Raw genomic sequence first — 14,751 nt, 5'->3', positions numbered from 1 at the left:
TCTTACTCATTCACACTGTTTGCTCTCTATTTTTGTATCTGTACTTTGGGAGAAGGGATAAAAACTTCTTTGAAGAAACATGAAAGGTAGAGGCTTTTGGTGATTTAAAATAGATATTAATATTAATACATAGTTTTCGGGGCTTCCGTGGTGGCGCAGTGGTTGAGAGTCTGCCTGCCAATGCAGGGGACACGGGTTTGAGCCCTGGTCTGGGAAGATCCCACATGCTGCGGAGCAACTAGGCCCGTGAGCCACAACTACTGAGCCTGCGCATCTGGAGCCTGTGCTCTGCAGCAAGAGAGGCCGCGATAGTGAGAGGCCCGCGCACCGCGATGAAGAGTGGCACCCACTTGCCGCAACTAGAGAAAGCCCTCGCACAGAAACGAAGACCCAACACAACCATAAATAAATAAACAAATAAATAAATAAATAAAAATATTAATACATAGTTTTCTTCATAGTTCCTTTTCTACAATATTTAAATGATGAGGTGCCATTTTTATGGATGTTTATGTTCAAAAAAGTTTTCATATTATAGTTTTAAAAATAACTGGTCATTTAAAAATGTTTAGAGAGCTGTAAAATAGATGACTCAATCTAAATAGAATTAACTTGTGTGAAGCATTTTCTGAAGTAGACGTCACCCTGAGTTGCTAATACATGCAATGAAAGTATCTATTGCTTTGCACATGTCAGGTACCCAAAGAATGAACTGAAGCAGATGAGAGGATAATAAATTCTATTATCCAAAATGTGAGTGCCCACAGATATGTGTTAGATAAAGAAACATTTTAAGTGAAGATTCTGAAAGCATGATTGATGACTGGTTAACTGTAATCTTGGGGAAATATAAGCCTCAGAATGTTTCAAGTAAAATTGAAAAAGTACAACTACACCAAACACAAATGTAAGGTTTCTTTTTGCAAAGCATTCAACCCAGTGCCCAAGAAAAGGCTTTCATCTTGAAAGATGAAAGAATTAAATTGAAACTAGGACACTGAAGGCTACTACAGAAGCATGCTTTTATTTGGGCATATGGTAGTAATCCACCAAACACATATTTATAATCTATCGGAGAATAACCAGAACAGATTTTCCAGGCAGAGATTCTGTCAGATCAGTTTGCTTTTTACTTTGGAAAAAGAAAGATACAGAGAAGCACATAGACCAATGTTATCTTTTTTATTTCAAAGTCACTTTAGTATCTCGCTTAAAAGAGTATTGCCTTCATTTTTATAAATAGTTCTTCAGGTGCTGAATGCCATAGATTTCAATGATCAATTTCATTATTTCTGTGCAGTCAAAAAGTTAACTGCATTGGAAAAGACATTATCATATTATTCAGTACAATGAGTGTGTAACTAGATGTCATAGGAATGTAATGTCTGGTTTGGTTATTGATTAAAGAGTTAAACTATAGACATTGAAGATGCAGGATCAAATAATCTAAAATAAGAGGTCAGGGTGTGTGCATAAGTGTTTTGTGCACAAAGACACTCAAGCACTTCTTGATTGACTAAGGACTTCTGATTTCTAGGTGTTATTTATTTATCAATATTTATTATTTTTAATATTTTATTGATTGATTGATTGATTGATTGATTGATTGGCTGTGTTGGGTCTTTGTTGCTGCGCATGTACTTTACTCTAGTTGCGGCGAGCGGGGGCTACTCTTCATTGCGGTGTGCAGGCTTCTCATTGTGGTGGCTTCTCTTGTTGCAGAGCATGGGCTCTAGGGGCGCAGGCTTCAGTAGTTGTGGCGCACGGACTCAGTAGCTGTGCTCGCGGGCTCTAGACCACAAGCTCAGTAGTTGTGGTGCACAGGCTTAGTTGCTCCACGGCATGTGGGATCTTCCCGGACCAGGGATCGAACCCATGTCCCCTGCATTGGCAGGCGGATTCTTAACCACTGCGCCACCAGGGAAGTCCAATATTTATTGTTTGGATTTAAAAATACTGGAAAGAAATTGCACCAACTCGGTCAGATATACTGAGGACAAAATGCTTTGTAACTGGCAGAGAGAATTTTCAGGAATATACTTGAAATTATTTAGTTCTGTTCTTTGCCAAGTAAAAGTATTGTTTATCAGGGATAGGTTTATCAGGGACATATTTGGCCTAAAATTAATCAATATGAACACAGAAAAGCTGGCCCTCAAACAGAATCAGGATCTCATTAAAGCATAAGTTTGTAATGTGAGGTCAATCATAGCACCTGTAGAATGAACAGAAAAGACTGTAAATAGAGGAGAATAAAATAGAATTTCAAATTATAATTATGATACCTCAAACTTTTTTCTGTACTCCTAACTTTAAAAAAATTATTTCGTACCTAGCTTTTTTGAATAAGACATAGAATTTTATAGTTTGAATAGTTTGTTTTATATTAACCAGCTGACAGTGGAACTATAAATGGATTGCAGGAAAGTTGGTCTTTTGTGTGTGACAGAATGCAGGTTCATGGTATTTTAGAGATATGCAGAACTCCCATTTTTTTCTTTTAGCCAAGAATATTGGCTGATAGACTATGGTCATTGTTTTAGGAATTAGAGATGAACTAGAGATCAGAGATACATAGTTGTTTTTCTGAAAAACATTATGAACTTTTAAACAAGACTTATGATATTGTTGAATATCCACTGCTGGGAATACCACGTAATGTGATCAATGGGGAAATATTTGTTTGAATGAACTATAGCAGAGCTATTAGCTTTGAGACAAAGATTCAAGTAGGTCAGATGTCCAAAAAGGAAATTACTGATAGGTCTGAGGGACAGTAGTTGCTGTGCTTGGTTGATTTATTTCATATCACTCAGTAAAGGAGCAATTTTGTGGAAGTGGGGATCATAAGCCAATGTTAAGGTGAACGTTGTGGTATGAGAGGCTGTAAAACATGGTCAACAGAGATTTCTTGTACCTGGGGTTGCCCCAAATGAGTCATCTTTTGCTATCATAAATCTTTAGTCTTTGGAAGCTGTTGTGTAACAAGGCTTATGTCTGTCTCCATCAGCCTTGCCCCTTTCATTCTGAAAGGTCATGGACAGTCAAGATAATTCCATTTCATGCAGTTTAGCATGTAAGTCGACATTCATGGTCTGTCCACTGGGGTGATGCAAGATTGAGGAAACACTGATTCCTTGAGTCTCTCGACTTGTTTGTGACTGACTTATCTTTTTAAATCCAACTCATGTGGTGCGGGCTTGAGGCAGGGCTTTCTCCAAGGCTTTGGGCTTTCTCCAAGGCTCTAGCAGGAGCAACTAGCAAGTTTGTCTTTTATTTACTTTTCTGTTTTCAAAGGCTTTATTCTTATTGAAGCCCTCATCACATAAAAAATGTTTTTCCTAAACATAGTTCCCTAATTATGAAGTTCATAATTTAAGAACCTGAAGATACTTTTCTGTGCTGAAAACAGAAATTATTATTGACACAAAGATCTCATCTTTGAATCAGAGTATAAAGTACTGCAGTGATTTCTGCCCAATTGTTTTCCATTCATAACATTTGTCACTGGACATCAGTCAGCCATAAGCCAAATAGTGTTCTGTCCAAGTAATGCTTTATTGTTTTTCAACTTTTTGAGATAAATGTTGGTGATGTTCTGCTTTCAGTAATTTATTTGAATACAAGAGAAATCAAGACATTAGTAATTTTCCCCCCTCAAATTAGCTTGTTTGGAAAGAAAAATCATACGAGCCTGTTGCATATACTCAATTAGTACAAAAATATATAAAAATTAAGCGTTTATCATGTTCTCAGTAGTAACTACATCTGATATGTATCTTTCTAAAAATTTTATATGCATATGATTTCTTCTCTCTATCCCTCTCTTTGTATATATAGATGAAATGAGAAAAAAGTTACATTTGAATGTGCATATATACTATACATAAACTACTGAAACTTGCTTAAATAATTTTACATTATATCATGGACATTCTTCTTGAGAGCCTCATATTGATGCCTTTGTGGTGTGGAGGTGTATGTTTTAACTTTTGACAGGTATTACCAACATAGCCTTAATATTCTAGCTTATTCGAAATAACTGTTTCTTACAAGAAATATATATTCTTTTTACAAAGTTTCAGCCTCCTTCTTAGACATGAGCATTAGTTGGTTGTACATGATTATTAGGCTAAAGGAAGGTACATAATTTTTTGGATGCGTTTCAAATGTCTAAATGTGGTCAACGTTATCTCTTCACAGGGCTCATTTGGAGGCCAGTGCTGAGAAGTGGAACAGGTTGCTGACGTCTTTAGAAGAACTGATCAAATGGCTGAATATGAAAGATGAAGAGCTTAGAAAACAAATGCCTATTGGAGGGGATGTCCCAGCCTTACAACTCCAGTATGATCATTGTAAAGTAAGTTGATCACATACGGTGGGTTCCTTTTAGTCATTCATTTTGATTTTGGTGAAATAAGTACTCAAAATAAAATAAATATGTAAGTGGAACCAATTATGACAGGTTTTTTCCCCCCTCTGTTCCTAATTATCAGTATTTAGGCATTTTATTCAAATTGCATGCATTGCTCCCTTTAGTTTCAAATTAAGTTTTCTCTTCATATTTAACTGAAGGTTTTTTCAAACATTGCAGGTATCTAAAGCACTATATTGCTTTTAGCTGATCATGAAATTTATCTATTTCTAATAGATTTAAAGATATTAATATATTATATTGGGGGAAATTTTACTATAAGTTAATCTTAAATTCAGAAGTTACAGAGTCATAAAGAATTACATACTATCTTGTTTTATTAAATGAAAGTAGAAAAAATAAGGACTTGTAGTAGTAAGAAAATAGAATAGATATAAATCTGAAAGCAAATGAAGACCATTGTATTTAAGATCATTCTATGGGTTTTGGGTTTCTTTTGTCTGAACTTAGACCCTTTTTTGTCACATTTTTATTCTGCTCAAATATCTATCTCTATGCAAATTTGTACTTTTACTCTGAAAAGCAGATATACTGAGTGTTATCAACTGACGTGTTAATTCTTATAACCTTGTATTATTTAAATTCTTTGCCTCATTAACTTTTCATTCATTTATATATCTTCATACCCATTTTCTCATATATCACATATCACCTTGATTTTTGTTTTTTGTTTTAATGTAAATTTTTATCCATTATCATAATTTATATTTTTCTTCGTGGAGAGAAAAAACAAAGTCAACTGTGAAATTTCTGAACAGCAAATACACACACAGCTAAGCTAGCATATAATCTAGTAGATAAACTTGCAGAATCATAACATATTCCACTATAAACTTATTTTTAAAAACAAACAAAATTTACCTTTTTAGGACCATCAGAACCAAACTAAGGAGCACAAATGGCAAAAGTTTAAGACAAGAAGGTCCCACAGAATTGTGCAACAGCTGTTGATGTGTTCTGGGTGTGCAGTAGCCTTTTTTTTTTTTTTTCACAGTAGCCTTTTATAAAGGTTTTCACTTCCATAATTTTACACACAATAGGTAAAGCCAAAACTGTGTTCATCCTCAAGTATCTTTTTCCCTAATCAATCACATTCATGGTGAAAATTCACATATCTTATTGGACAGTTCTTTGCAATTTATTTATATTATCACCAAGCAGGTGGCAAACTAATATGCCTTGCATATATGAGTAAAATACCAACAAAACAATAATGTGACCACGCTATTACCGAAAGCTTTAAAACCAGTTTAAACCAAATCTCTCAACCAGTTAGATGTTAAAGTATGACTTTTCAATGCATTAGGATGCAATGATTAATTATTTCATTCTATATGGAACCCTTTTACCTCCTAGCTGCCTATTTCTATAAAATGAACTTCCCAGATATACAATTCTGTACATTACAAAATTATTTTCTATTACAAGAGACTTACTTTCTGAGTTAATTCTAATAATGACCTTAAGAGAACCACAAATATTTTCTATTTGCTTTTTGACTGTAATTTTTTTGGTTTTATTGTTTTACTGTTCCTAGTGAACCTTTTCCTTTTTCTCGTTGCAATTTCTGTTGAATTCACTTCGAAGTCTGCATGCTTAGAATTTAAATGTCACTAAGAGAATTATAATAGTACCTAACATTTATGAATAGTTTTCTCCACACTAGAACTGTGTTAATGACAAAAATATATTATTTCAACTAAACAAATGCTATCACCTTGTTCTGTTATATTTTTTCCTCTTCACATGCAACGCAAGTTCTTATTCTAAATCTGTACATTTTAATGTGATGTTAGAACTCTGTTCTCATTTAAAAACTGACAAACACATGCTTCTTCTAAAGGAAGACATCCTCTATATTATAAGTTGCTTCAATACAGAATGATAAGACCTAGAAATTTATCTTATTTTGAACGCTTGTGACCAGGTTATTCGAGTTACCATTTGGGTAAATTTTCTCTTCGTACTTGAAAAGAGAATATGATAGAGAAATAGCTCTAAGATTAAAATAAAAAAGAAGACACTGTTGGTATATAATATGCAAAAAATAATAATGATGATAGAAGATTTAAAATTACTGATGTAAGAAAATCAATTTCTCCTTACTTTTTTCAGTTTTCCCTTCTATTAATTATTATATACCCTTTTTGAGGATTCAGGTATTAATGATGAAGTAGAATAATATAAAGCTCTTCTAATGGAAGTGCTTTGTTAAGGAACAAAATGCACTTGTGACCGTATGCTACCATTTTGATTAAAACTGAAATCTTGAGGTAGGAAATGATTGTCCACTTCTAGCTTTAACAAGTAAAGTGCACATCGACATTTCCAGTATGTGCTGGCTATGTTCTAACCCCTGCTCCCACCAAGGTTACCCTGTTTTAGATTGTGTTTTGTTCTTAGGGTGCAGTTGCTCTGCTTCAACCCTTTGGACCCAGGCATTTAGATAATAAAGGTAATATTGATAATGATGCTGATGGTAATGTCAATTCATTCATTCAGCAAGTATCTGAGTGCCTAATATGCATCAGGCATTATTCTAGGCACTGGTGAATCAACAAACGAACATAAGTTCTTGCCTGGTTCTGAGCGATACAGACATCAGACCAATAAGCAATAAATATATAATATGTCCCATGGTAGTAAGTGCCATGGAAGACGTAAAGCAAGGTCAAGGAGAGAGAGAGGGAGGGGATAGTATAGGCAGCAGAAGTGTTATTTTATGTGGAGAAGCTTAGGAAAGTGCCGTAAGTGGGGTGATTTTCAAATAGAGACCTGAAGTTCAGGAGTTCAGGAATGTAATTCAGTAATCCAAGTGGGGGATGGTAATGACTTGGACAAGGATATCCCAGTGGAGATAGTAAGAAGTAACTGGTTTCTGAATATATTTGGAAATAACAACAGGATTTGCTTATGGATTAGATGCATGGGCTGGGAGAAAAAGAGAAGAGATGTAGTGTCAGGAGTCAAAGATTTTTGGACAAAGCAAATGGAAGAATGGAAGTATCATTCAGAGAGATGTGGGAAACTGCTGGATGAGCAGTCTGGGGAGGAAATTTAAGAGTTCGTTTTTTGACATTTTAAGCTTAAGATGCTTATTAGGCAGTTAGATATACAAGTCTGATGTTGAGGGAAAGGTCAACAAATCAAAATTATCAGCATATATATTAGCCGTGGAATTGGATGAGATGATCCAGGGAGTCAAGAATTCCAAGACATGAGCCCTGAGGCACCCTACCTTTAAAGGTTGGGAAGATGAGGAGACTGAGAAGACAGAGCCAGAGGGTAGAAGAGCCAAGAGAGAACAGAGTCTAGGATACCAAAGGCAGAAAGTATTTCATAAAGGAGGGTGTAATCACGGGCATCAAATATTGCTGAGAGGCAGAATAAGATGAGAACAGAAAAGTGACCATCTGTAGACAGTCTTGTTGACCTTGACAAGAGTCATTTCAGTGGTGTGGTGAAGTTGGAAACCTGATTGGTGTAGATTCAAGAAAGAATATGAGCAGAAGAAGTATAGAGAACCCTTTCAAGGATTTTTACAACAAAGGAAACAAAGAAATGAAACAGTAGCTGGAGGGAGAACGTGAGGTCAAGTAATGGTTTTGTAAAGATGGAGAATAATTCAACATGTTTCTATGATGATGGGAATGATCCTGTAAAGCAGGAAAAGTCAGTGACGCAGGAGGGAGGGTACCATGTAGGAACAGTGATAGGGTGGGATCTAGTGCACAAGTGGAACCGTTTGTATTAGGTAGAAGAGCTCATCCAGTTTAACAGGAAGAAATGTGGAATATATGGGTACAGATGAAGGTAGATTGGTACATGTGGGTGTGGGAACATATAGATGTTCTCTTTCTATTGTCTCTGTTTTCTCAGTGAAATAAGATGAAAGGTCAACAACTGAATATAAGAAGAGGGAAGAAGATGTGGACATCTGAGGAGAGAGGAGGTAGAAAATGTAGTGTAAAAGTGGATGCATCAATAAACTAGGAAATATACCAAGACTGCAGGGCAGCATAACAGGCTGACCTGGAGTCAGTGCTCATGAACTTAACGTGAGAACAGCCAGTGTGAATGTTTTTCTTCATCCATGTTTAGTTGCTCCAGTGAAGGTGAGGAATTAATTGGAGAGCTGAACTGGAACAAGCAAATGTGATGGAGTAAGACAGGGGCCAGGGAGTTACAGAAATACAAGGGAGTTGTATAATGAGTGCTCATCGGATTGAAGCTGGCTAAGGGGAGATGTGAGGATATGGGAGATATGAGGGGAAGTAAAACGGTGTTCAAAGTCAGCGCTTCGGGGGGCTGAAGAATTGTTCAAATTGGGAAACTGGGAGCACGTTCTATAAAGAAAACAGGTGGTGGTCAGAGAAGGGATGCTGAAGTCGAATTTATGGAGGGGTGCATTTATGGTTTATGACAACATCCAGTGTCTTTTTGCTAAAATGAGCAGTGCGAGTTGGGTGGAGAATAAGGTCTTAGAGGAGAGCAGGTTGAGGAGCTGAGAGGCTGGGTAGTGGAAGGATTGTCTATGTGGATAATAAAATCACCATGACCATGAGAGAGAGCCAGATGTCAAAATGATGATGAAAGAAGGAAGGGTAATGGTGATATAGTTTAGAATTCTAATATAAAGATGATGTTTTCATATTCCATTAATCCTTTGAGTCTTAAAACTACTCAAAATCCCCTTGGTTGGGGATGGAGGAGGGGAATAGTGAAAGTTGGATATAGATTGTCCCTGCTTTCTAGATTTCTTGGTGCCTGGTTCTGGACTTTCTCAGGTTACTTCTTTATCACAATAACTATCATTTAGCACATTGTGCATGATCCAGACTACTGTTGAGGGATTTTTCTTATCAGTAAGTCAAGAGTTTCCATTTAACAGTCTGTACTTCTTTAACTTTCTGAGTTATGCATTAGATGGTTTATATGAATAGCCCAGATTTTCTGAGTATGTGTTCTCACTCACTGTTATATCCTCACTGGAAATAGTCCTTTGTAGAGGTTTGTGTTGATTCTAGATTCTAGAACATATTTTATCATAGTCTGCCTTCCAATTTATCAATGATCCAAAATTATAAGTGTTCTTAATATTATATATTATTAACGTTTGCCAAAAGCTTCATATTTAACTCTGAGAACTAGGCAGGCTAAGATGCTAGGAGATATAAATTATGGAATAGTGTTCAGAGTAAGTTTGTGGAGATGTGTATTAGTTTCCTAAGGCCACCATAATAAAGCTCATAAACAGGTGGTTCAAACAACAGAAATTTATTTTCTCATAATTCTGGAGTCTAGAAGTTTGAAATCAAGATGTAAGCAGAGTTGGTTTCTTGTAAGGGCCCTCTCCTTGGCTTGTAGATGGCCGTCTTCTCCCTGTGTCTTCACATGGTGTACCCTGTGTGGGTATCTGTGTCTTAAAACTGCTCAAAATACCCTCTTTTTATTAAGACCCTAGTCATATCGGATTAGGGCCCACCCTAATGAATGTCCTCATTTTAACTTGATTACCTCTTTAAAAACCCTATCTCCAAATACAGTCACATTCTGTCAAAAGTAACCTTCTTTCCAAACTGCCAAGAGTAATGTTTCTAATTGCTATAAATTATTACAAGGAGTACGAATCACTATAGTTCGTACAATTAGGGTAATATTTAAAGATGTGACACCTACCTGTAGTAGTTTACCTTTCTTACTGAACTTCGCCAGCTGTAGGCATTGTATAGTCTAACCGTAGTGGAACCTCAGCCTTGCCTATGTTCTAACCTAAGTCTCTAATTTATCCTCGGTCTTTTCTTAAAATCAAAATCCATTTGGGTGTACATGTGGTTGCTCTATGTTTCAGGCAAGATTTTTCTTTCCCATGTCCTTGGAGATATCTTTTCCCCTGGTCTTCAGATTTTTTTTATCAGGGAAAATCTTGTGTGTGTCTGTGTGTGTGCGAGTGAGTGTGTACAACTTAGAATTGTCAATTATTAGGATTGAAAGGAACCCAAGAAATAATTCAGTCCAATCCCCTTATTTATAGTGGAAGCAAATGAGAGGCATATGATTTAATGAGATATGAGTTTTCCTTCCTCCTTCCTTCACTTCCAGTAAATACTTATCATTTACTTAGTGTGTCTGGCAGTTTCTAAGACAACAGAAGGACAGAGGTACAGAAAACAGACACAGTCCCTGTCCGCATGGAGCTTCCACTCAGGGAGAGCCTATGTTTGTAGCTCTCAGACTTACAGTTCCTATGTCTTCTCTGTGCTATGAGAAGTCATTGCCAACAAGGTTCGTGGCTGAGCTGTGAACTGCACGTTGCTGTCCCAAATCTCTGGTTGTCTGTCTAACCACCCATTTCTCTAACCCCCTACTTTGGTCCCTTGGTTATAATTCAGGCATGTTTTCAGTTCGTGTGCACATTTATTACTGATCTTTTTTCCTTAAGGGATTGTAGAATTCAATTATAACATTATGATGTAGCTTTAAACAGAACATAAAGTAATTTTTAAACTAATTTTTTCACAGATATGTTTAGCATTAAATGTAGCATTTAGTCTTTTTCTTTCCATTTTTTCTATTATTACAAACTTTGTCATTTTTTTCTAACTTCTTGGTATTTAAGTCTCTGTCATAATAAATTTTAAAAAATCTTTTTAACTTCAAAGAACTCTTGCCTTATGACTTAAAAGTATATACCTAGTGAGAACAATCAAAATCAACCCTTAAGTGGTTTGATAATAATATTAGGCAAGATATTTTGTTCTCTAAAATTTTCCCATAGAAAGAGGGGACCTTGTATTTGATTTCAAACTCATTCTCTCATTTTACAGGTGGCTGTCTGAATTACTTTATTTTGAACCACACACTACTACTTAGGGAAGTTGAATTAATTTGACATAATCTCTCCAAGCTCAAGTAGAATATCTTGAGATTACTAGATGGATTTCTTTTTAAATACGAGGCAAAGAAGTTTAACTCTGATTTGTTAATTATTCCAGGAGATATGATCACATAAATGCAAGTCTTGAATATCGTTGTACACAAATCTTTTAAAGATCAATTTAGAAAGAGATACCATATGTTCTTCTGCTATGGAGAAGACAAATACACATCTACCAGATACATCTGAAAACCACCTGTGCTGATGTTACACTTAATTAACACTTAAGTTTTACATTAAAATTTTCAGTGACGATATATACAAACTAAAAAACAAGTCTATGTCTCAGAACCTTAGGTGGATGTGGGGTTACTACATGCTGGAAAACTGTTAGGCGACTCAAAAGTTGCTTCCAGTGATGTCAAAATCTGATGTCAAGGAGTCATATGAAGAATTTGAAGAAAATAATTATAGGTAGGCATCTGACTATTTAACGCATATCCTCAGCAGTGTATGTATTCAAGTTCACTGAAAACTTTTCTTTGGCTCTTCTCACTTGGATAGTGGTGTATTATTCTCTATTCTAGGCACCTTATGTTGGCCCTTTCTGTACAGTGATTGAACCTAGCACGTGGGCTTAGGTAGATCGGATTTCAATTCCCACACTAACCCTATAAACTAGACTTTGGGGCATATTCTCCAATCTCTGCTATCCTGTTCTGACCATCACTATGTATAAACCACTTAGCAGAGTACAAATAGTAAGTGTTCAATAAGCAATAGCTGTTTGGGGTTATTCTTTAAACTAGGACTTATTTTATAGTATATTTTAAATTTTAGTTGCTCTGTGTCTGCATTTTGTATTTTTCCTTAGATTCACTATGTTTGGGCACTATAGGTTTTGACATCATAACATACACTTGTTGCGTTAGCCTATTGGTGCCTTAAAAAAACTTAGACTCCTCAAATAATTGGATGAAGCCATTGAAGCAACAATATTTTTGAGAATTTATATGGGATAAGATATGAGCCTAGAGACTGGAAGGTGATTTATTTCTTGTTCTTAATAAAAGAAAACAGCTTGTCATGGAAAGGCCAAGCCCATAAGACACTTCTGCATGCACTGCCTTTAGTTAACTTATTAAAGGCTAATAGGCAAATTATATATGTTTAACCATGAATCTAATTACCTTGAAAGGCAATATTTGAGTGTTTATAAGTAAAAGAACAGAAATAGTATACATTATCTTACATTTGCATCTCTTTACCCTGGATCCAGTCTGCTTGCACCATCTACAGAGGGTTAAGAGACTCTGGTATCTCAGATACAGGTGTTCAGTCACCTCAGATACAAAAGGGTTGGTTTATGGGAACTCATATATTCTCAAAGTTTTCTGAGTCCCACATATATTTCTATACTCTAGTCCTTTATATGTACATCAGTGATTTAATGACACTTTTTCATAACCTTTCTTTGATAATGGCAGTGCAAGTCACTTCATCATCCATCCATCCATCCATCCACCCCCACTGTTCACGGAATGACTTATATGTTGAATTGATGCTGAATATACAGAGGGCAATAAGGCACAGCCTCTACTCCAGTGACATATTTTAGTCATTTCTATACCTAAATACTCTATGCTTATGACTGTATCCAGAAGGAATATTATACATTTAAATGTTTAGGTGATGGCTCTGAGACTTCAAGGTCAGAGGTACTGTAAGGTCATACTTCAAAGCACCTCATCCGCTCAAACACCTAATAATTATAGATAAAATGTAGAAAACAGAAAATCAAGCATGGCAAAATTGGGTACCAAAATACAGCAAACATTCCATAGACCAGAAACAAATCAGAAAAGCAAAGTAGTTAGTAGGGTTGATGCTTCTTGAAAAATGTAGCAGTCCTAGGCAATGAGCAAGCAGAAAGCCCCACAGCAAAGGCTCAGCTCAAAAATCTATCTTATACAGTGAAGTGGGTGACTCACGGATTGGCATCTTTCCCTTCTGTTATGTAAATGTTCCAGGAACTGATATTATGAAACATCAATATATTTTGGACCCTTATTTAAATACCTCTACTTTCTTGGATGTTTAAACCAGTGACTCAGAACATTAATAGATTTTCAGCAACAACCATAATAAATACTTTGTTCAATGTTTTAACAACCCATCACATAGGCAGACTTGTTAAATCATAATCATAATCATAAGTCAAAGTGCCTTGATGGTTAAGTGTTTGGCGTGAGACCTGGCCCACAGTAAATACTCAGTAAATGGAGGCTAATCTCATCTCACATAATTGCTGAGAATTTGTCTTGACAGTTTTGATCATTTTTGTTTTGTTTAAAACTGTCTAGGCTATATGGGTTGTTTTAATTAAACAAAACCATATTAATATCTGCTATTTACTGTCCAGCAGAACTAGCCCCCCATTACAATCTAGGGTCAACCTGTTAAATTAAACTGGAATCATCTTCCAAACTTTTTAGGTATCTGTTTGGTAAACAACACAATCATATTATTTTTTTCTCACGTAGGTACAAATTTCATCCTGTTAAATGTCAAAATAAATTACTACTTTAAAATATATAATATTTCTAATGACTTCTAGAATAAATTGATAAAGTTGAATTTTCCCACTTATTGACTTAAATTTGTAGTATCATTTAAAAAGTGTTTTGGAAAGTGAGGTCACTTATATGTAGCTTCACTTTCAAAAGTGTGAGATTATCATTCAATCAACAATTACTTAGAAAGCACCTATGATGTATGCAGCGTTCATTTGTAATGTTATGAATTTACTTGTCAGATACTTGTAGATTGGATAAAATTGCAGATTCAGTTTTTGCTATTCAATTTGCACTTCATTTTCATAACAATGTACCTGCACTTCATTTTCATAACAATGTACCTATTAACTTAGGTAGGAGCAGTTATCAGAGCTCTAACACCCTTTCTGCTGTATAATTCATGTTTGACTTTAGAAAAGGAAATCACTAAGAATAATTGAAAGTGTATGATTCAGGTACAATATCTTAGGGGCTTTTCCATTCCTTCAGGGCTATTCTGTCCTTTGCTTAACCCAATTGAATTCCTATATTCAAACCTCATTATATAAGAATCAGGACATTTGGGCCTTAAACTGAATTGCCAAGATACATTTGCAAGCTTACTCATTAAAATAACATTGTCTTTAAAACAGCAACACTCCACCATTAAATTTAGTCTGTTTGTATGTGTGTGTGTGTGTGTGTGTGTGTGTGTGTGTGTGTGTGTGTGTGTATGGTTATTCTCCCTACTAAAGTAATCTGACACTCTGTCTGCAAACCTGAAATTTCAGTGTCTTGCTGTGTTATGAAGTTACCTAATGAAAAATTGACCTTCTTCTAAAATTGATTAAATTATTTCCCAAGTTCCCCTTCAGCCTCTGCCA

General features: G+C 35.6%; 1 protein-coding gene across 11 annotated transcripts in view; it reads left to right on the top strand.

The window, feature by feature from the left end:
• UTRN (utrophin) overlaps positions 1-14,751 on the top strand; it is a 504,261-nt gene that overhangs the window by 355,302 nt on the left and 134,208 nt on the right. For all 11 annotated transcript variants that reach the window (XM_036870974.1, XM_036870970.1, XM_036870976.1 and 8 more), the window contains one exon: positions 4,204-4,360. In XM_036870974.1, the coding sequence (XP_036726869.1) occupies positions 4,204-4,360 (157 nt within the window). The remainder of the gene's footprint in view (positions 1-4,203; positions 4,361-14,751) is intronic.

Source organism: Balaenoptera musculus, chromosome 12, assembly GCF_009873245.2.
Source record: "Balaenoptera musculus isolate JJ_BM4_2016_0621 chromosome 12, mBalMus1.pri.v3, whole genome shotgun sequence".
Classification (NCBI taxonomy): domain Eukaryota; kingdom Metazoa; phylum Chordata; class Mammalia; order Artiodactyla; family Balaenopteridae; genus Balaenoptera; species Balaenoptera musculus.
This window is presented reverse-complemented; position numbering and strand designations above follow the sequence as displayed.